This window comes from Ovis aries, chromosome X (assembly GCF_016772045.2).
Source record: "Ovis aries strain OAR_USU_Benz2616 breed Rambouillet chromosome X, ARS-UI_Ramb_v3.0, whole genome shotgun sequence".
NCBI classification, from domain to species: domain Eukaryota; kingdom Metazoa; phylum Chordata; class Mammalia; order Artiodactyla; family Bovidae; genus Ovis; species Ovis aries.
In genome coordinates this window covers 2,573,123-2,596,626 of record NC_056080.1, presented here as the reverse complement: position 1 = coordinate 2,596,626, position 23,504 = coordinate 2,573,123, and the positions used below count along the sequence as shown (strand labels likewise).

The following is a 23,504-nucleotide window of genomic DNA, read 5'->3' as shown; positions in this document are numbered from 1 at the left end:
TCTCATTTTTCCGAAAGATTAGAGCCAGAACACTGTCTACTCTGTTAAAACATGAATCCCGTTCAGCTTTTACGTACCACGTCTTCTCTATAATTGAATAATTCTATAATTCTAATGGTTCTGTAATTTAGTTGTCTCAGCACATTGAATGGCTTCACTTTATCATCATCTGAGATCATTATTCCCGTTACATTTTAGGAGAACTCACGAAAGCATTACTAGAACACGGATAGCTTTGGTGATGTGATGATGGGAATTTTGAGCTTAAATTTCCTGTTCAGCTTGTATTCAAAAAGTGTGGCTTTAAGTTTTGACTTAGGTATTTGCCTTAGTTTAAAGGCAATGTAATGGCAACTGGATTTTATGGTCAAATGCATCTTAACAGACTGGCGGATGTTTTTCGCTCTGGTATTCTGGTGCAGAGTTTTGACAAGATGAACATAACTCTATAAAGTAACTGCTGCAGCTAAGTCGTCTGTGACTCTTTGTGACCCCATGGACTGTAGCCCGCCATGCTCCTCTGTCCAGGGGATTCTCCAGGCAAGGATACAGGAGTGGGTAGCAGAGAGAACGTTCTAATTATAGCTACTTTTGTCTTAGGAATTAAACGGCATAAGAAAGGCTGAGCTGGTTTTTGTGGGTGTTGGTTGGATACCCTTTTTTATCTGAAGATCAGAAGTTCAATCTGAAGGGTCAGCTACAGCGTACTGAAGGCTGAGGCTGAACTAACGTCAGTTCAGTTCAGTTCAGTCACTTAGTCGTGTCCGACTCTTTGGAACCCCATGGACTGCACGCCAGGCCTCCCTGTCCATCACCAACTCCTGGAGCTTGCTCAAACTCATGTCCATCGAATCGGTGATGCCATCCAACCATCTCATCCTCTGTCGTCCCCTTCTCCTTTGTCCTCAGTCTTTCTCAGCATCCGAGTCTTTTCAAACGAGTTGGCTCTTCACTTCAGGTGTTAGAGCTTCAATTTTAGCAACAGTCCTTCCAATGAATGATTAGAATAATCAAAGCAATGAAGAGCAAAGGTTAAAGGCAAAGAAACAGATCCAAGGAGGAACTGAAATCCGCCCTTCCCTGTAACACATTCAGTAGATGACGTCAAGATTACCAAGGGGGTCAGCTGAGGGTCCCAGGGGACGGTATGGGTGGCTCACAGCGGGTGGAAAGAGAGCAGTCTTTGAAATGCTTCCTTTTTTTTAAAAAAAAAAAAGGTTATTTTCTTTATTTTTGTCTGTGCTGGGTCTTCTTTGCTGCGAGGGCTTTCTCTCTTGCTTCGGTGCCTGCTTTTATCTTGTTGTGGAGCACAGGCTCTTGGGTGTGTGAGCTTCAGTAGCTGTAGCGCGTGGCCTCAGAAGTTGTGGCTACTGGGCTTGGTTGCCCCGAGGCACGTGGGAATCTTCCCGAATCAGGGATCCAACCTGTGTTCCCGGCGTTGGCAGGCAGACTCTTTACCACTGAGCCACCAGGGAAACCCCTGCCATGCCTCTCGAAGCACTCCAAGGTGGCAGTTTGTAGCGGGAAATGCTGCTAAGACCAAAACCCCCAAATGACTGTATTTGGCTGCTATGATATATACACGGAGTCCCCCATGCGTAGAAAATTAATCTCGCCAAGACAAGCAGTTAAACCACATTCATCAAGGGCCATCAAAATGTGAGTGATAAATTAAGAGTTACTGTGTTACTTTAAATTTTGTTGCTCATGTTCTTTAAGAATCCTGAAGATGGCGGGGATGGACAAAAGTGTCTTAAAACTTGTATTGCAGTGGCAACAGGTTGAAGAACAGCTGGAAAGCAGTGGTCTCGTCTTAGACTGCTGGCAGCTTTACATTCAAAGAGGGGCTCCCCTGGTGGCTTAGAAGGTAAAGAGTCTGCCTCCAATGCGGGAGACCTGAGTTTCATCCCTGGGTTGGGGAAGATCCCTTGGAAAAGGGAATGGCACCCCACTCCAGTATTCTTGCCTGGAGAATTCCATGGACAAAGGAGCCTGGCGGGCTACAGTCCATGGGGTTGCAAAAGAGTCGGACAGGACTGAGTGGCTAAACAACAGCAAATCAGAAAAGGAGACGGGAGCTTGAGAGGTTAACAGCCACGCCGAGCATCCCACAGCTAGGAGACCGCATAACTGGGGTTGGAACCCAGCCTGTCAGAGCCAACAGAAGGGGCGGGAGAGTTCAAGCACATTGTACTCAGTGAGCCACCAAGACAAGACACCATTCCGAGCTCAGAGTAAGGGATGTGGCCCCAGGAGGCTGGTCGTGGGTCTAGACCCACAAGAATCCTTGCATGAAGGTGGATGTAATTCGCAAAGCAGACTGGCATCTGTTAGGAGGGATTAAGCAGCTTTTATCTGCAGAATGTTCTTCTGATGCCTCCGTGGACAGCTCAGTGGGCTTTGCATTGTCCCTGTTTGTTCTTGGAGACCCCGTGTGCTCATTCTCGAGGCCTGTCTGCCAAGGGACCTCGGAACCCTTTCTTGTGGCCGAGTCCCTGAAAGCGATCAAGATCACAACAGCGGTGCCTGTCCTGGGCTTCACACGCCCCTCAGAGCCCCAGGGAATCTCAGGGCACCGTTGCTTATTTGAAGCTTGGAAAGAGCTGAATTCGGGGTCCAGCTCAGGAGTCAGGCTGTTCTCAATTAAATTCTATTTGCCACTTTGTCAAAGGACTGGAAGCTTTCTTTTCTTGTGAATGGAAAGAAAGTGAGTCACTTTTTTTTTAACCTGTGAAAGCGTTAGTTGCTCAGTCGTGTCTGACGCTTTGTGACCCCACGGACTGTAGCCCGCCAGGCTCCTCTGTCCATGGGATTCTCCAGGCAAGAATACTGTAGTGGGTTGCCTTACCCTCTTCCAGGGGATCTTCCCTGAATCAGGGATTGAACCCAGGTCTTCCTCACTGCAGGCAGACTCTTTACCTTCTGAGCCACCAGAGGAGCCCCCTGTTAATCTGTGATTCTACATAAAAATGTTTCAAAGGTAAATAGTGCGCTCCATAGCACTTTGTATGAGAATGACAAAGCCATCCTGCAACTTAGTAAGTCACAGACATCTTTGCGGTTTAGCCGTAACTCTCTTAAAGTTTGGGCTTCCCTGATGGCTCAGCTGTTAAAGAATCCGCCTGCAATGCAGGAGACCTCGGTTGGGAAGATCCCCTGGAGAAGGAAATGACAACCCACTCCAGTGTTCTGGCCTGGAGAATCCCATGGCCTGTATGGGGTCACAACTGAGCGACTTTCACTTTCTCTCAAATTTTGAAGCATCATTTAAACCGAATTCAAATGATTGTTCCCGTCAATACGTAGAATACTTTTGTTTTTGAAAAAAAATGCTGCCTGTAGTTTCCCTGCGTTCTAACTGTAAAGGTTAATAATTGCTTCCTCTGGTCACTGAATCTCAATTGTAGTTGAGTTTAAGATTCCGATTCCGTGGTGGTCAAACTCTTTATCTGTGACAAAGAGAGAAAACAACCTTTTCCAGAGTGCACTGGGATTTTAACCATAAACGAAAAAAATTTTTTAACTCAAAAGATTTTTAGTAGCAAAAAGGTTTTTTTAACTGAAAAGATTTTTAGTAGTATATGGAGAAATCCCAGATGAAATACGTCATCAAAATTAATTTGAAAAACAAGATTAAACAGGTGTATTAGAAATGCAGGTGACGGTAGGTGCCTCCTTTCTGTTGAAATGACACCTTTGACTGTGGATTCCTGGTTTCCTGGTGAACCGCAGAACAGACCCTGAACTAAGGCTTCGTATCTTATAAACCTAGGCTTTTCCAGGTGGCACAGTGGTAAAGAATCTTCCTGCCAATGCAGGAGATGTAAGGGATGCAGGTTCAGTCCCCGGGTCAGGAAGATCCCCTGGAGGAGGGCACGGCTCCACTATATTCTTGCCTGGAAAATTCCGAGGACATAAGAGCCTGGCACGTGCAATAAAATGCATTTGAGCAAACCCAGAGTGGTCTAACAAAATTATACGAGCATGCACAGTGTTTCTTTTTTATAGAAAGGTTTTAAAAATCCAGATTGGGCGAGATAAAGGCAGACACCTCGATGGCACGCCAAACAAATCTTCAGAAAAATTACTTCTTAAGTCTACACTTGTCCGAGCTACGTGTCTGCTCCCTGTGAGAATGCTTAATGTTTATTTACTGACTGGTCCTTAAACCTGTGTGTATGCATGCTCAGTCGCTCAGTCATGTCCAATTTTGTGCGACCCCATGGACTATAGCCCACCAGGCTCGTCTGTCCGTGGGATTCTCCAGGCGAGAATACTGGAGTGGGTTGCCATGCCCTCCTTCAGGGAATATTTACCCTTACTCGCCCTCGAATATACTTGTCTGGGGTCAGGGGCTTTTTGGGGGAGAATGTGGACATCTGTGCTAATTGTCTTCTGATGTCCATTAATTTATTTTGCATTTGGATCTGTGGGTGAGCACTCAGTACGTGCAATTACAAAACCACCGTTTCCATGACACAAACAGATGATCAGAGTGAATTAAGTAGGTGTGTGATGCTTTCTAGGGGCCAGTCTCTATGGTTTTCTATAAAAAAAGCTTGAAGAATAAAGCAGGAAAGGACATTTCCAGTCTGAACCTAACTTCATCTGGTTTATTGGGAAATCCCATGGGCAGAGGAGCTTGGTAGGCTGCAGCCCATGGGGTCGCAAAGAGTCGGACACGACTGAGCGACTTCACTTTCACTTTTCACTTTCATGCATTGGAGAAGGAAATGGCAACCCACTCCAGTGTTCTTGCCTGGAGAATCCCAGGGACGGGGGAGCCTGGTGGGCTACCGTCTGTGGGGTCGCACAGAGTCGGACACGACTGAAGTGACTTAGCAGCAGCATACACATCAACTCTGTTTTCACCTGCCACCTTTTTCTGCCCAGGATGCAGTTTCTAGACCTCTATCAGAGCCAGCTCTCAGAAAGTCGTAGTGTCGTAAGATAAACAGTAAATCAATAATTTTACAATTATTTGTTTGTAAATCAATTTTTGTTTTTCTAACATTTTAACATTGACTATTTAGTCATTGGAAGAGACCCTGATGCTGGGAAAGATTGAAGGCAGGAGAAGAAGGGGACGACAGAGGATGAGATGGCTGGATGGCATCACCAACTCAAGGGACATGAGTTTGAGCAAGCTCCAGGAGTTGGTGATGGACAGGGAGGCCTGGGGTGCCGCAGTCCATGGGGTCGCAAAGAGTCAGACACGACTGAGCGACTGAACTGAGCTGAACTGAACAGCAACAAATGGATCACAACACTTACATTTTTTAAACTTTTTTATTTTATTTATTTCGAATGCCCTGAGTCTTTGTTGCTGTGTGTGTGGGGGGACGGTACTTTCTCTAAGTGTGGTGCATGGGCTTGTCATTGTGGGGGCCTCTCTCACTGTGGGCTCTTGGGCCCACAGCTTCAGTGGTTGCAGCTTTCGGGCTCCCCCTAGAGGCGAGGTCCAAAAAAAAAATCAGTTTTTGCATTATAACAGCCAGTGTTCTTGCCTGGAGAATCCCAGGGATGGGGAGCCTGGTGGGCTGCCGTCTATGGGGTCACACAGAGTCGGACATGACTGAAGTGACTTAGCAGCTTAGCAGCTATTGCATAATCACCTTTGTCTTTTCCTCCTTGGCAGTTAGATAACAACTTGTGTTTTCTTGCTTTTTCTTTTTTAGCTATGATGCTTACTCTTTTTTGAGCCTTAAGTGTGATAAATCCAGTCCATCCATAACTGAGTCTCTGCCTTCTTGAAGCACCCAGAGGGTGGTTTTCCATGCATGCTTTCTTTGGGGGTGACTATAACAACCCTGTTCCCACCACACTGCCTTCTCTGCTTGTCCCACCACAGGCACGTCTATCTGGAAGGCCTTTTTCTTCACCCCCAAGTTCTCCCCCGAGGGCGCCAACGGATGCTTTCCCACCCACCTGTGTTTCTGTCACGGGCAGTACGTCACCTACCACGACCCGCCCCTGCTGTTTGAGATTTCCAGAGACCCCCGGGAGAGAAACCCGTTAACCCCGACATCGGAGCCGCGGTTCCAGGAGATCCTGGAGGCCATGCAGGAGGCGGCAGCCCGCCACACCCGAACCCTTCAGGACGTCCCCAACCAGCTGTCGCTGGGGAACCTGATCTGGAAGCCGTGGCTGCAGCTGTGCTGCTCGTCATGGGGGCTGTCCTGCCAGTGTGACCGGGAGGATCAGGATGGGAGACAGAGTCTTTAGCCGTTATCGGCAGCGTCTGGGGGTGCACAGGGTGGGGGGGCCACCCTGCCGGCATCAGGGATGAACGCCCAGGATCGACCCTGGGGGAGGCAGCCCTGGCCGCCTCCCTCCTCCCCACGCACCTGGAGGCTCCATCAAGACCCCCTTCCACACACACACACACACACACACACACACACACACACACCTGTCCACCACCCCCCCGCCCCGGGGAGGAGGGGAATCAACGTTTGCAATAAACAGAGACACAGATGTTATTTACATCTTCCGAGGCCAGTTGTTCACGTGGACGGATGACTGGGCCATGAGTGTCCAACATCTGTGCAGTGGAGGGCAGGAAAGGGCGCAGGTGAGCTGCTGACCTCTCAGACAGCGTGATCCACAGCTGAAGGCGTCGCTTACTCCACAGCTGACTTGATGCACCGGCCACCAAGATTTCCCCTAGAGAGCATCGCGTGACAGTGAATCAAATGTTAAGTGTTGATTGAAATCTAACACGTGCCCCTTTTTTACCCTGCGTAAAAGAGCATCTTGCCCAATCACGGATGATGGTTAAGTTGCCGTCTTCTGGTTTCTGAAAGGCGATTATTGTCAGTATTATTTGCAAATACGTATGAAACACTCTTCACGCTATCCATGTTTGTACGTGGATATGTGTCTTTCTTTGAGAAGTCTGCAATGTTTAGAAGCTCCTCACTGTTGAAGGAGAAGCAACAGAGACTTGCAGCTGTGGTTTGTGCGACCGCCTTTTGGTGAGCTCTCAGCGAATGTCGAAGCTGAGACACCTCTCTCCTGTCTGAGTGTTTCCAGCCCGTCATTTGTAGCACGCTGTTTGGCTTCTGCTGTCCCTTGGGTGAACAGCATTTCTGAACCAAGAGTCCAACTTCAGAGATTCTGCAGTCCGAGAAATCCCCTCTAACAGTTAGATTCAGAATTATTGGCGTGTGAAATGTATGCTATTTCACAGGGGTTGGGGGTTTGGGGTGGGGGAGACACAAGCCATCAGACATAAGCAGTCAATGACCCACACCCACAAAAACTTGAGCAATCAGACAGTCCACCACCCATACCCGTGAAGACATGAGCAATCAGACATAAGCAGTCCACGACCCATACCCACGAAGACACGAGCCATCAGACATAAGCAGTCCACGACCCTTACTCACGAAGACACAGCAGTCAGACATAAGCAGTCTATGACCCATACCCGTGACATCTCGATGCCGAATTTCATAACTAGAGAATGGTGGTTCATGCCCGTCCTTGTGTTTTGTTGGCCTGACCCTGCAGGTAAGCAATATCTGTGCCTTGTGTTGGTCGTGACATGCACGATTCCGTTTGAATTGCATTTCCTGCGACCTCAGGAATGCAGGGATGAGGCCTAACGGGGTCATTTAGGAGACTGGGAGACAGGGGCCACAGGTGGAGAGAGTTCCCAAGTCCGGACCACCAGCCCCTTCTGGGCAAAGAGTTCCCCTGAGTGGAGAACACCTAGGTGACCTTCAGACACTATACGCGCTCCCCCGATATGGTGAGGATTCGTTCAGTCATCTGTACACGGGAGCTGTGGTCCCGCTACCTCTCTTTCATTTCTGTAGCGAACATGTCTCAGCGTCTGTCTGCTCCTGGGTCAGGGGTTTTCTCGATCCCATGGGAGTGCGGGTCAGTGGAATACTCTGTCCCCTCTGGACGTGAGGACCCTGCCATCCAGGCACTTTGGAGAAAAATGTGTGTAAGCGTGTCTCCAGCTCTCCGACTGGTCTCTGCCTTCCCGTCTTTGTCCCTGCCAAACAGTGTCTAAGTTCCGACAGCATCTCTGGAGCGCCTCCTTACGGTCTGCTATTTCAGAATTTTTTTAAATTAATTAATTTATTTCTCTTGGAGGATAATGACGTCACCATATCGTGGTGGTCTTTGCTGTACATCCACATGAATCGGTCACAGGTGACCATGTGTCCCCTCATCCTGAACTGCCCCTCCCACATCCCTCCCCACTCCATCCCTCTGGGTTGTCCCAGAGCACTGGCTTTGAGTGCCCAGCCCAGCTTCATGCATTAGCTTTCCCTGGTCATCTCTTTCTCATATGGTAATATACGTGTTTCCATGCTGTCCTCTCAAATCATCCCACCCTCCCCTTCTCCCACAGAGTCCAAAAGTCTGTTCTGTACATCTCTGTCTCCTTTGTTGCCCTGCATGTAGGATCGTTGATACCATCTTTCCAAGTTCCGTATAAATGTGTTAATATACAGTGTTTGTCTTTTTCTTTCTGACTTACTTCACTTGGCACATATACACAGTGGAATATTACTCACCTGTAAAAAAGGAATGCATTTCAGTGAGGTCTAATGAGGTGGATGAACCAGGAGCCTGTTATTTCAGATTGCAAATCTTTCTCTGTCTTAAAAAAAAAAAAAAAAGACAAATGGTTCCTTCCGCCTCCCTGGGAATGGTTCAGAGTTGGAAAGCAAGCGGGATTCTTTCTCTTAATTCAGATTTCTCATTCCAGAAATTTGCCAAAAGCGTGTCATGTTGTTTTCGGAAATACTGTCATGAAAGAATGCATGAGTGTGTTACTAGTGGGTTAGAATTATTGCTGTTATCAGGCAAAACCTATCTAAAGCCACTGTTACCAACTTACGTGCTAAAAGATGACCATATTTGCTCAGAGTTGGACACACTCAACGCACGTGGATTTTACAAGACATTTTATGATGTCAGAACGTTGTGTTTGAGGCTGAAATCAGTGGAAGGACTTTTGCAGATGTTGTTAATGCACAGCTTTGTATAGCACTGATTGTTTAATCTGTACACGGGTAACAGCCCACAAAGGATACATTTACCTCTAGACTCAGAATCAGCTTTGAAGTATTTGCCTCAAAATAACTTAGATCTCCATTATGTCTCAGTGCATCTGAAAATCAGGTTTCTTTGTAATAATCATAATTACCATTTACCACTTGAAAGTTTGGCTTGGAATGCACAACAGGAAATTTGAATTCCCACTGGTGTGATCTCTTGTATGTCCTGCTCTTTGTGGGTTTTAAAGCTTTAAACAAATTCTTTCCGAAAAAAAAATATATATATATCATTATATTTCTAGCATTTCACAGTGACCTATTGGCAGGCATGATTTGACAACATCATTAATGAGGTGTGAAAAGCACAATTGTAACCTGTGTATCAGAGGTGATGAAGGTTTCAGAAAGGGGCACAGATGTCCGGTGGCCCTGAAGGACATCCACGGAAGAAGCGGGCAACGTGTTTGTCACGTGTCTGAACGATGGAATCTGTGACATGATCGCATCTATGAAGGTTTCCCAGAACCTTATTGTCATGTTAACTTCAAATGAAAATAAAGTTTTCCTTGGCAATTAAAAATTCTCTCCTGCTTGGTTTTCCATGGGGCTCAATTCAGCAAGTGTGCGGAGTGTTCAGTCAGTCAAGAGTCTGCGGGCAATGCGGGAGACCTGGGTTCCATCCCGGGGTTGGGAAGATCCCCTGGAGAAGGAAATAGCAACCCACTCCAGTGTTCTTGTCTGGAGAATCCCATGGCCAGAGGAGCCTGGAGGGGTGTTTGCTATGTCTGGGGTATGACCTTAAGTAATGGGGAATGGGGTTTCAGTTCATTAAATCTCCACGGAATGTCAGAGGCTCTGGGGAGATGTGGGGAGTACATGGATGGATGAGAAATAGTAATAATAATAACAAATAAGGTAGCTCCTGAGTTTCATGATTAGAAGTCAGTGTGGATGCCCTGGCCATCTCTTGGGTTCCAAGGCTTGCATGTTGCTACAGCTGTTGGTCAGTTTCCAATGAAAGGCTTGTAGTAAATTCAATGGGATCATAGTTATAAAGTGCCTGGCATGTTATAAGTCCTAAGAAAGTGTTAGCTATCTTTACAGCCTTGCTTATATTTATCTGCAAGTGTTTTTTAGTACAAAAAAAAATTGTAGAAAAATGCAGCATTCACACTACTGAAGAGAAAGAATCACTTTTAACCTGACCATCAAGCAGAAAATACCTTAAGTATTTCTGAGTATATCTTTGAGACTTTATACACACAATCTCTGGAGTTCCCTGGTGGCTCAGACGGTAAAAGCATCTGCCTACAATGCAGGAGACCCGGGTTCAATCCCTGGGTTGGGAAGATCCCCCTGGAGAAGGAAATGGCGCCCCAGTCCAGTACTCTTGCCTGGAAAATCCCATGGACAGAGCAGCCTGGTGGGCTATAATCCATGAGGTCGCAGAGAGTCGGACACGACTGAGCAACTTCACTTTCACTCTCTCTCACTTTCACACACGATCACATTACACACCCACACAGATGTATGTTACAGAAATGAATTATAACCAGTTGTATTATAATCATTTTTTTTCCCCACGTAACTCCTTTGTAACCATCTCCATGATACCAAGAATATATTCAGTCCATGGTTTTGATTGATTTGATAATAAAAAAATTTCCAATGAATATGTTTTTATAAATATGAACTTTGAGTTGCCTATTGAAATTGATGTCGTTAAAGCATCTGCCTGCAATGCGGGAGACGTGGGTTCGATTCCTGGGTCGGGAAGATCCCCTGGAGAAGGAAATGGCAACCCACTCTAGTACTCTTGCCTGGAGAACCCCATGGACAGAGGAGCCTGGTGGGCTACAGTCCACAGGGTCGCAAAGAGTCAGACACGACTGAGCGACTTCACTTTCAAATGTAACACGGGGTGCAAGACGCAGCCACACACGAAGATCTGGCATAGGCTTGGGTGGGCGGGACCCCTCTGTAACTGCGTGTGAAGCAGAAACTGTCTCATGTGTCATCACGGTACTGGGTACCGGGCAAGAAGATTTTCTCCGCTTTCTTTTATCTTCGGGGCCACTGAGGCAGTCAGGCCCAGCCAGGACGTTTCCCGCAGCGTGCTCCGTTTGTAGCTACTGAATGCAGACTGTCCAGGTAATGACTCTGAGATGGTCCTCAGGGGGAGGTGATTCCATGATGGTGGTGAAATAGCCGGGATCTGCTGAGTCACCAGCTGGGGCAGCTCCAGAGAAACCACAGTTTCCCCGATCGACAGAAGACTGAGACTGGAACAGCATGTAATCTTTTCTGGGGCCTTCCCGGGTGGTCCAGTGGCCAAGTCTTCGAGTTCCCAGTGCAGGGGGTCCTGGGTTTGATCCCCGGTCCGGGAACTAGAATCCCGCATGCCACAGCTAAACAATCCAGCCTCGCCGCAGTGAAGACAGAAGACCCCGCATGCTGTCACCAGGACCCAGTGCAGCCAGATAAAGATATATATATATATATATATATATATATATATCTGTATATAAAGACCTGCTCTTTTTATTTTGAAGACACTGAGATTTGGAGGTTGTCAGTGTAGCAGCACCTGGAGTTCCCTATCTCAACTAATACACTATCTGGGTTTCCCTGGTGGCTCAGCTGTTAAAGAATCCACCTGCAGTGCAGCAGACCTGGGTTCCATCCCTGTGTCGGGAAGACACCCTGGAGGAGGGCATAGCAACCCGCTCCAGCGTTCTTGCCTGGAGAATCCCATGGATGGAGGAGCCCGGCGGGCTACAGTCCATGGGGTCACAGAGACTCGGTCACGACTGAGCGGCTAAGCATGCCGGCACGGTCGTATTATATAAACCTGACACTCTTGTGAGAATGTTTTGGATTGCAAAAAGTTGTCTTTCCCCAATTTACTGGTGTTGCCCTGAATAGAAGCCTATGCACGAATTTTTCTTTTTAATTTTGACTTTATGATGGGAACGATGCTCAACATGAGATCTGCCCTCCTAGATTTTGCTGGAGGGGATGCAGTCTTCTTAACCACAGGCACAGAGATGTACAGGAGATCTGTTCCTTCTGCATAACTGAAACTTTGTATCTGTTGATAGAAAGTCCCCCTTCTCCTCACCCCTCCAGCCCCTTCAGTTCAGTCCCTCAGTCCTCTCCGACTCATTGCGACCCCGTGGACTGCAGCACGCCAGGCTTCCAACCCCTTGGCAAACCGTAATTCTGCTCTCTGCCTCTGTGGGTTTCCTCATACACATGGGACCACGCAGTGTCTGTCCTTAGTTCACTTAGCATCTGCCCCCTAAGATTCATCCATGGTGTTGTTGACTGCAAGATTTCCCTCATTTTTAAAGTTCAAGTCTGTCTATTATTTTTTAAAAAAAAAAAAGGCAACTAGTCTTGGCAAGGTTGTCGGGAAGTTATAACCCTCTACACTGTTGGTGGGAATGCAAAATGATGTCGCTGCTGTGAAAAACGGTGTGGGTGTGTGTTCAGTCAATTTCCTTGTGTCTGAGTCTTTCTGACCCCGTGGACTGTAGCCTGCCAGGCTCCTCTGTCCATGGGACCCTCCAGACCAGCATACTGGAGTGGGTTGCCGTGCCCTCCTCCAGGGGAATCTTCCCAACCCTGGGATTGAACCTGAGTCTCCTGGATCTCCTGATCCTGACCGAGGGATGGAACTCGAGTCTCCTGCATCTCCTGAACTGCGGGTGGATTCTTTACCCCTGAGCCGCCAGGGAAGCCCCCCGAAAACATTATGGAGGCTCCCTCAAGACATTAAAAATAGAACTACCTTATGATCCAGCCTTCTCCCTTCTGGGGGATTTTGCCCCCAAATTGAAATCAGGACCTCAAAGAGATGGCTGCACAACCATGCTCATTGCAACATTATTCATAGTATGAGCTGGTGTAGACAGAATCTTTAATGTCACTGAAAGATGAATTGACAAGGATGTATGGAATATGCCGTGATTCTTTAAAGGCCTTCAACCCTTAGAAGGTGGGAGTTCAGTTCAGTCGCTCAGTCCTGTCTGACTCTTTGCGACCCCAAAGAAGGTGGGAAAGACAAACTTAAACATGTATTATGCGTTACCACCACCTGCCTACGGCCCAGAATGGAGAACTGATTCTGCAACCACTGTCTCAGTGAGTGAGAAACACAGTTGGATTCTTTACACAGCTGACAGTTTGATGATTAATTAAACATCGAGATTCTTTCTCATGGTGGCATATGACTTGCTTCATTGATTACAGGAAGATAGCAGATTTCAAAAGATATTGCCTATGCCTAGGAGAGATTGCTGTTATTTCTAATAGCAAATCTAATGAGTATATATTTTTTTAAAGATTCATTTTGCTTCAGAGTGGTGTCCCATCTCTTGTCAAATATCCTTTAATTCTCCTTGGATGTGTGTGTCAGTCGCTCAGGTGTGTCCAATTCTTTGCGACCCCATGGACCATAGCCTGCCAAGCTCCTATGTCCATGGAATTTTCCAGGCAGAATACTGGAGTAGATTTGCCATTTCCTACTCCGTAATGAATGCATTTGTAAAAAGCTTTTTTAAAAAAACTTTATGTTGTGGTGTCATGGGGTCACTGAGGGTGGGATACAACTGAGCGACTTTACTTTCACTTTTCACTTTCATGCATTGGAGAAGGACATGGCAACCCACTCCAGTGTTCTTGCCTGGAGAATCCCAGGGACGGCAGAGCCTGGTGGGCTGCCCATCTATGGGGTCACAGAGAGTTGGACACGACTGAAGCGACTTAGCAGCAGCAGCAGCATTGAGGTATAGCCAGTTGACAATGTTGTGATAGTTTAGGGCGAACCAAAGGGACTCAGTCATTTTTTTATAAAATATTCTAGTTAGCAAAATATTCAAATTTGGTCCTGTCCAAAATGTTCATAAGACATTTGATTCGTATCAAAAGTTCCATGTGAAATTTCCTTCTTTCATTTTTGGCTGTGCAGGGTCTTCCTGGCTGCCTGCAGCCTTGCTCTGGTTGCAGAGGTTGGGGGTGGTACTCTCTAGTTGTGGCGCAGAAGCTTCTTATTGCATGGACTTCTCTCACTGTGGAACACAAGCTCTAGGTACACACGGACTTCAGGAGTGTGGCTTAGTTGCTACCCAGGATGTGGGATCTTCCTGGACCAGGGATTGGACCGGTGTCCCCTGCAAACTGGCAGGTGAATTCTTAACCGCTGGACCACCAGGGCAGCCCTCAGAAAGGTTCTTGATATTTGGTTATCTTCAGTCCTTTTCAAAATGCCCATGGAGACTTCTCGGTCCACACCAAAAGGTCCTTGATGTTTTGTCCCATCCAAAATCGTTTGGCGTGGCACACCTGCTTGTGGACGTTTTCGATAGGACTGAATTTCAAGAACTTTTTGGTGTGGACCAGACGTCTTCTGGACCAAATGTCTGATGCACCAAATGCCTGATGCAAGTTTTAGACAGGACCAGGTATCCTGCAGGGAATATTGTTTTTTTAATGCCTTGCAAACCTAATCACTTTTGAAAATACCTTCAAAAATATTTCCTGGCCTACGTGAGAGTCCAGTGAATGTCATATTTTAGTTTTTGTTGATCGGATTTTGTCCTTAGGAAAAAAGATCAGAAGATGACGTAATGTGTTTACGACAACTTCTTTCAGCAACCTTTGAAATAGTGCCATGTAGCTTGTGTTTAATAGATCCAATTAAACCACAAGATGCCTGTTTCCTGTGCTTCCCTTCGAAAGTCAGCATCGAAAACATTCAGTTTACACAGAGCATCAGTTCCGTGTGAAAATCTGAGGAGCATTTTTGCAGCCAGACTGGAAAGCAGCGTCCTGTAGTGCCTCTCAGCAAAGGTGACAAGTGCCGTATGAAAAGGTTGGGAGAAGTTAAGAGTTTCAGATAATTCCGAAAAGGGCACTCGTGGCATTTCATCAAAAGCGTCGGGTCGGTGACTGCTGAGAGAGAGAGTCATCAGACAGCTCATCCGTTAGAGCTTGTATCAGGGAGACGTGTTCCCAGCTGTACCATCAGAAGCAGAGATAAGTGAGTTTCCGGAGCATATTTCGTCGCCCTGAAGGTGAAGTGGGAAAAGGTCCCAGGGCCCACGCGTTGCTCTGATAGGCTGGCCTGTGGAATGAAGTTTGGTTCGACTCCTTCCTCCCAGGCCTGATTCCCAGCGCTTCTGTGGGTTCATGGACTTGGAATCTTCACTACATCTCTATCAGGGGCTTCCCAGCTGGTGCTGGTCGTAAAGAATCCACCTGCAATTCAGGAGACACGAGTTCGATCCCGGGTTCCGGAAGATTCCCCTAGAGAAGGGCATGGCAACCCACTCGAGTCTTCTTGCCTGGAGAGTCCCATGGACAGAGGAGCCTGGTGGGCTACAGTTGATGCGGGTCACAAAGAGTCAGACACGACTGAAGACTTAGCATGCACGCACACACATCTCTTATCAGATGTTATGATTCTCTTGTTACAGATGGGGAAACATGCAAAAAACAGGATGTAAATATGCTTTATGCTCAGATTTATGCTGTGATGTTTTCGTTTAAAAAAATGAATGGATAGATTTTCAGTCTTCATGTGTGTTTCCATGTCTGTGTTGCTCACTGCACAACTCCGGGGGTGACAAGCACACTCCACCATAGGAAGCGCTGTTTCCTCTGTTTGTTCAGTGCGCAACCTGAGCCACCATACGTGGCAGCCTTGGTTAGATTGCGGTGTAGAGAGAGCTGGATATGTAAGTCATCGATAGAACTTGTTATTTTGATTGGCCTGACGGTGAAGGCTGGAGAGCATTGTGTGAACTCAACCCAGGCGTCGAATCCGTGAGCTAACATATAGACCTGGGGCACTTCCCGAGTGAAGGAGACGGTGTGATGAGGATCCTGCTCATTAGGACGGAGATCAGATTGGTGGAGCTGGCTTATTGCATCCAAGGAAATAGGCATGTGGTTTTGTGTGTGTGTGTTGATTCTGATACAGCCAGCAGCGTGTTGATTTCTAAAGACCTGTGGCTTGATCTGTGGTCCTCAGACGTACTGACCTTGTGTGTTGGGAGAAATGTCCCTTGTTAGTTGGAACCGCAGGGCCTGTTGCTAGGAGAGGAATTTCCAGCATCTCAGATAGAGGTTGGGCCCCTGATTGAAGGTGACACCAAGCAGAGCCTCAGAGGGCCCACAGTGACCATCTAGGGTGAAAGTGTTACTCACTCACTTCTGGCCAACTCTTTGCGACCCCGTGGACTGGAGCCCTCCAGGCTCCTCTGTACACATGAGATTGTCCAGGCAAGAATATGGAGTGGGATGCCATTTCCTTCTCCAGGGGATCTTCCGAACCCAGGGCTTAAACCGAGGTCTCCTGCATTGCAGGCATTTTTCCTACCATCTGAGCAGCCGTCTAGGGTGAGCCAGGAACAATGCATCAAGTGCTCAGTCTTTCCTTGAGTGCCCGAGGGTTTAAATGTCATCACTGCCTCCTGAAGTGTGTTCTTTTTGACTGACTTACGCCACTCCTCTCTTTCTGCAGAGGAAGAATGATTAAATTTTGCCGAATATTTCATCTCTCATTTTTACCCCCTTAGAGATTATGTCCTAAGGAATCTTGGGGCGTTTTGGACACTGGAATAGTTGAGGCTTACGCAGGCTTAGAAAGATATTTTAGGTTGTTAGAGGAGAAGAAAAACGAGAATGGCTTTGGGCCAGGAGGACCAAACAAACAAATTTTTTAAAAACACAGAAATTAACATTTAGGTTGACTGTATCTTCAGAAATGTACACATGTCCTAACCTTTCCTGCATGTACATCATGGAGGTAAATAAATAAATAAATAAATAAATCACTGGGTAACATGTTACATCGCATGGAAACTTAGCAAGGACTGTACAAAGTCAGTGTCTCTGCTTTAACGATAACAACAAACCCTACATTGCGTGCCCTTTTCAATGTGTTCAAAATGTTTAACCTCCTTTAATTGCGTGTTAAAATTTTTTGACACTGTGTTTAAAGTAAAAAGAACACATAGTCAAAGCAGTGATATTTATTTGCATCCTGCTATTATTAGTTTAAATGCCAGTAAACCCCCTTCTGACCTTTTATCCTTTGTATTGTCTGCCCTTTTTATTTTCAGCCCAAGAATGTTCAGTGACTTCTGGTGCAAAAAAAAAAAAATTTGTATATAGTGGTATTGTTTTCCCATGGCGATGTTTTAAAGGGCAACTCATGTGAGGGGAAAAAAAAATATTTAAAGCCATATTGTGCAATTTCCATGACAGCAATGTTAGAGGTTTTCCGGGACTAAAAATGTTTCTGCCCGTGTATAGTTGCTTAAATTCTACAAGGATGACAATTCAAAGAGAACGGCCAAGCGGAAATGAGAGAGTGATTTAACGTCTTCCGGCAGGAGAGGGAGAGGAAGATTAGTGTCGGACATCGAAGCAAAGCTTAATCATCCCCGCTTCTGTTTATGGCGCATTTCTCTTAAAAGATGATAAACTAGAGGTCGGAGGACCGAAGTTGCCACGGGTCGCAGCGTGGCAATTACCCCATAATCGTCCGTCTTCGGTGACCCTAGAGAATGCATGAGGAAGCGCTTGATGAATGCTCCTGTCCACACAACTGCTTCACGCCGGGGCAGACAGAGGAGCCAGGATCTCTGACCTTCACCCTCAGCGTCTCATATGTCTGAAACGTGCAGGGGGTCCAGCGTCAGGTCATCACTTCCCTTGCTCTAAAAATACATACGTCTCTGCAGAAGATGGCCTCTATGCTTCTCCACGGCCTGGAAGTTTCCTAGAAATGCCAGAAATCCCTTCCGAAGATGTGGTGATTTGTTCTAGGAAGGGGCAGGGCCCTTGGATTCTCTTTCGATGAGATCTGGCCTCCACCAGCAGGAATCCTAACAGCTGGATGGCAAGCTGCCTTTTCTAGAAATTGATGGCCGTGACAAAACTGGGCTTGCCAGCAGCCCTGGAGGCTGTGTTGGGCTTCCCTGATGGCTCAGCTGGTAAAGAATCTGCCTACAATGGGGGAGATGTGGGTTCAATCCCTGGGTCAGGAAGATCCCCTGGAAAAGGGAATAGCAGCCTGCTCCAATAGTCTTGGGCTTCCCTGATGGCTCAGCTGGTAAAGAATCTGCCTACAATGGGGGAGATGTGGGTTCGATCCCTGGAGAAGGGAATAGCAACCTGCTCCAATAGTCTTGGGCTTCCCTGGTGGCTCAGCTGGTAAAGAATCTGCCTGCAATGTGGGAGACCTGGGTTTGATCCCTCGGCTGGGAAGATTCCTTGGAGAAGGGAAAGGCTACCCACTCCAGTATTCTGGCCTGGAGAATCCCATGGACTGTCGCAAAGAGTCAGACAGGACTGAGTGACTTTCACTTTCACTTTTCACTTTGATGGAGGAAAAAGGTTTTGACCAAGTGAATGAATGTTACTCTAAATCACTAATTTTGAAGACTGAATTCCAACATAAAATAATTCAGTGTTCACGATGTGAGTCCCTCTAGTGCCTGAGAATGGAAGCCTGTGACAGTGGTTGCTGAATTTTAAGGCACCATTATGATCAAACACAATTTCGAAGAATGCATTTTAACTCTTCTAATAAGAGAAGATTACCTAATTAGAAAGTGTTTTCGGCAGGACCACATTAAAACCCATTCTGATGTATCTTTCCTACTGTTTTAATTGTAATTTATAAGGATAAATGCAAACTGAAATAGTACCCTAAACCATTTCCTAGTTGGTAGAAGAACATTTTCCTGAACCATAAAGCATGGATTTTGCCAATGTGGGGAGTTAATCACATTGCCCTACATTTTCTCTTATCTTGGCAGAGAAATAGAGGGTTCTTTCCAGCATAGAACTCAACCCTCTGATTACCATGTGGTCCACTTTGCTTGCCAATATCTGGTTGTTCAGTGCCTCAATCCTGTCTGACTTTTTGTGACCCATGGACCGCAGCACGCCAGGCTTCCCTGTCCATCACCAGCTCCCGGAGCTTGCTCAAACTCATGTCTGTTGAGTCGGCAATGCCACCCAACCATCTCATTCTCTGTGATCCCCTTCTCCTCCCGCCTTCAATCTTTCCAGCCAGTATCTTAGGTGTTGGAAAAGCAAGACGCTGCCATCAAGCACAAAATGTGACACGAATGTAGAGGAGACTGTGCCTTCTAATTTTTCTTTTTACATTATGTGTGATATTACTAAGGGTCATTTATTTATAATTTGCATGGGATTGCAGGGGGTTCATGTTGACAGGAAAATGCTTTCAATCTGCCCTTTGAAACCGCAGAAATGCGAAAGGAAGGCTTAGAATGAAATAGTGTGATATGTTTCTTGAGAGAGGCACTGGGTGAACATTTTAAAATTCAGTCTCATCGACGTTATTCCAAATGGAAACACGGGATACAAAGAGTGCAAGGCAATTGCTAACCTTATTATTATTATCTCTTTTTTTAAAAAAAAGCATTGTAGGGTGGAAAATTTGAAGCAAACACAGAAGTAGGAAGACTGTAATCCTGACCCCATAGACGGCAGCTTCAGGCATCCATGACCTCACCCCCAAGCTTCAGGCATCGTCGCCATCTTCAGATACAGTTGTAGTCAGGATAGTTTAGAAGTTCCCATGGTGGTGCCTGGATCAGAACATAACCTTTTAATATTGCAACGTAGTCTGCCTGAATGGTTACCTTTTTTCCCTCCGGAGTGTAGGTGTTTATTTTCATAGGGTAAAGAGGGAAGGTGATGAATAGACATGAAGTATCAGGGGTCTCTGTGTGTGTCCTGGCATCGCAGAACTCACTGGCTTCATGCAAATGTTCAGGCTGTGTTGGGTGGCTACTTACTGTCTAGAACTGTCTACGTGGATCTTGGCTCCGGCATCTGTAATGGGTGGATGAAGAGCTGAGGTGACTGACTTACTATAACCTCACCGGTGACGGTAGGAAGCTCGGGGTTTCCCTCTCCATGTGGCCCCCTCATTCTCCAGGAAGGAGGCTGGTCCAAGCTTGTCCTCAAGCCTTGTCTGACCCAGTGGTTTCAACATGATGAAAGTGAAAGAGGAGAGTGAAAAAGTTGGCTTAAAGCTCAACATTCAGAAAACTAAGATCATGGCATCTGGTCCCATCACTTCAGGGCAAATAGATGGGAGAACACTGGAAACAGTGTCAGACTTTATTTTTTGGGCTCCAAAATCACTGCGGATGGTGATTGCAGCCATGAAATTAAAAGACGCTTCCTCCTTGGAAGGAAAGTTATGACCAACCTAGATAGCATATTCAAAAGCAGAGACATTACTTTGCCAACAAAGGTCTGTCTAGTCAAGGCTGTGGTTTTTCCAATAGTCATGTGAGAGTTGGACTATAGAGAAGGCTGAGCGCTGAAGAACTGATGCTTTTGAACTTTGGTGCTGGAGAAGACTCTTGCGAGTCCCTTGGACTGCAAGGAGATCCAACCAGTCCATCCTAAAGGAGATCAGTCCTCGGTGTTCATTGGAAGGACTGATGCTAAAGCTGAAACTGCAATAGTTTAGCCACCTGATTCGAAGAGCTGACTCATTGGAAAAGACCCTGGTGCTGGGAAAGATTGAGGGCAGGAGGAGAATGGGACGACAGAGGATGAGATGGTTGGATGGCATCACCGACTCAATGGACATGGGTTTGGGTGGACTCTGGGAGTTGGTGATGGACAGGGAGGCCTGGCGTGCTGCAGTTCATGGGGTCGCAAAGTGTCGGACATGACTGAGCGACTGAACTGAGGCGAGGGCAACCCCAGGTACAGATAAGTTGCAAGTCTGTGCGGGTGTGTGTATACGACTTTCCGCTGCAAACAAGTTCCCTGGCCAAACCCAGAGGCAGAAGGTGGATCCGTAGATTTCAGCAGTCACAGGCAGTAATGACAGATTGGCATCAGAACAGGACATGCGTACAAGGGAGGGAAAGCCTGTGGCCAGCGTTACCATCTATTTCATAAGGTTTCATCAATGAAAGCAATCAAGTTGACAGCGGTGAAAATGGCAAGGTAGGGACCAGCATAATTTCCCTTCCCTGTAAAATCAGTGAGACAGCTGGAAAAAGTCGTCATAAAATAACTTCAGCGTGAATCTGGAAATTAACCAAAGGCTTGCCGCAATCCAGGCAGCATTTGTTCCAGCAAAATGGTTGGATCTCAGGAAAAACAGTGGACTCGGGAGCATTGTAACTTGGGGAGGACAATCCATCATTCTGCAATCTGGAAAAACCGCAGTCCCCAGCTTCCCTAGCAGGGAGGAGAAGGAAAGATCAGCCCGGCCTTGAGCAAATCCGCATCCTAAGGGACGGTTTATTGGTCTGTTTTTGACCTGACTTGGAGCCTGCCCAGTGCAGAAAGCCTGCTCCAGGAGGGAATAAAGAGCTGAAACATGCAACATCCTGGGTGAGCATTGGAAACCTTTTGGTAAGAGAAAATAGTTACAGTCATTAAAAAAAAAAAAAAGGTGAAGATCAAAGTGTTTTCATATCTATTAAAGGATATGACATAGAACCAACTATTGTTACAAGATGGAGCTTCCCAGCTGGCACTGGTGGGGAAGAATCCATTTCCCAATGCAGGATATAGAATAGCCACCACAGGTTCGATCCCTGGTTTGGGAAGATCCCTTGGAGGAGGAAGTAGCAACCCACTCCAGTATTTGTGTGTGTGTGTGTGATCCAATTATATATTTAAAAAATTAATTTATTTATTATAATTGGAGGCAAATTACTTTACCATATTGTGGTGGCTTTTGCCATACATTGACAGGAATCCACCACGGGTGTACCTGTGTTCCCCATCCTGAGTCTCCCCTCCCACCTCCCTCCCAGTCCCATCCCTCTGGAGCATCCCAGTGCACCAGCCCTGAGCACCCTGTCTCATGCATCGAACCTGGACTGGTGATCCGTTTGACATATGATAATATACATGTTTCAGTGCTATTCTCTCAGATCATGCCACCCTCGCCTTCACCCACAGAATCCAAAAGTCTGTTCTGTACATCTGTGTCTCTTTTGCTGTCTCGCATATAGGGTTATCGTTACCATCTTTCTAAATTCCATATATATGTGTTAGTATACTGTATTGGTGTTTTTCTTTCTGACTTACTTCACTCTGTATAATGGGCTCCAGTTTCATCCACCTCATTAGAACTGATTCAAATATATTCTTTTTAATGGCTGAGTAATACTCCATTGTGTATATGTACGACTGCTTTCTTATCCATTCATCTGCTGATGGACATCTGGGTTGCTTCCATGTCCTGGCTATTGTAAACAGTGCTGTGATGAACATTGGGGTACACGTGTCTCTTTCAGTCCTGGTTTCCTCAGTGTGTATGCCCAGCAGTGGGATTGCTGGGTCATAAGGCAGTTCTGTTTCCAGGTTTTTAAGGAATCTCCACACTGTTCTCCATAGTGGCTGTACTAGTTTGCATTCCCACCAACAGTGTAAGAGGGTTCCCTTTTCTCCACACCCTCTCCAGCATTTATTGTTTGTAGACCTTTGGATCGCAGCCATTCTGACTGGGCGTGAGATGGTACCTCATTGTGGTTTTGATTTGCATTTCTCTGATAATGAGAGATGTTGAGCAACATTTTTGTATGTTTGTTAACCATCTCTATGTCTTCTTTGGAGAAATGTCTGTTTAGGTCTTTGGCCCGTTTTTTGATTGGGTTGCTTATTTTTCTGGAATTGAGCTGCAGGAGTTGCTTGTATATTTTGGAGATGAATTCTCTGTCAGTTGCTTCATTTGCTATTATTTTCTCCCATTCCGAAGGTTCTCTTTTCACCTTGCTTATAGTTTCCTTCATTGTGCAAGAGCTTTTAAGTGTAACTCCAGTACTTTGGCCACCTCATGTGAAGAGTTGACTCATTGGAAAAGACTCTGATGCTGTGAGGGATTGGGGGCAGGAGGAGAAGGGGACGACAGAGGATGAGATGGCTGGATGGCATCACTGACTCAATGGATGTGAGTATGAGTGAACTCCGGGAGTTGGTGATGGACAGGGAGGCCTGGCGTGCTGCGATTCATGGGGTCGCAAAGAGTCAGACACGACTGAGCAACTGAACTGAACTGAACTGAGCTGAGGTCCCGTCTGTTTATTTTTGCTTTTATTTCCATTACTCCGGGAGGTGGGTCATAGAGGATCTTGCTGTGATTTGTGTCAGAGCCTCTCCAGGATTCTTGCCTGGAGAATCCCCTGGACGGAAGAGCCTGGTGGGCTACAGTCTATGGGGTCTCAAGAGTCGGACACGACTGAGCAACTAAACCACCACCGCCACCACGGGCTTTCGATGTCACTTTGGTTTTTATTTCACCTTAATGAGCAAACCAGCTGTGTTCCAGCTGCTCTTCATGCTGGAGAAGAATATTGAATTCCCCCTTCTCCATCCACTGGCTGTTATCCACAAATCCATGAGCCGCTGTTGATCTTAGAATCATGTCCTTTTTAGGAAACATAGCGTTTCCCC

General features: G+C 46.5%; 1 protein-coding gene and 1 non-coding gene across 5 annotated transcripts in view; both read left to right on the top strand.

Moving 5' to 3' along the window:
- LOC101118590 (steroid sulfatase) overlaps positions 1-23,504 on the top strand; it is a 225,823-nt gene that overhangs the window by 147,340 nt on the left and 54,979 nt on the right. For 3 of the 4 annotated variants that reach the window (XM_060407552.1, XM_060407553.1, XM_060407554.1), the window contains exon 11: positions 5,852-9,603. The exons of the other annotated variant lie outside the window; for it this stretch is intronic. In XM_060407552.1, coding sequence (XP_060263535.1) covers positions 5,852-6,225 — 374 coding nt within the window. In that variant the 3' untranslated portion in view covers positions 6,226-9,603. Of the gene's footprint in view, positions 1-5,851; positions 9,604-23,504 lie in introns of those variants that run through there. 4 annotated transcript variants of the gene reach the window in all.
- TRNAC-ACA (transfer RNA cysteine (anticodon ACA)) lies at positions 10,300-10,372 on the top strand. The gene has a single exon. It is a non-coding gene; the product is annotated as a tRNA-Cys (tRNA).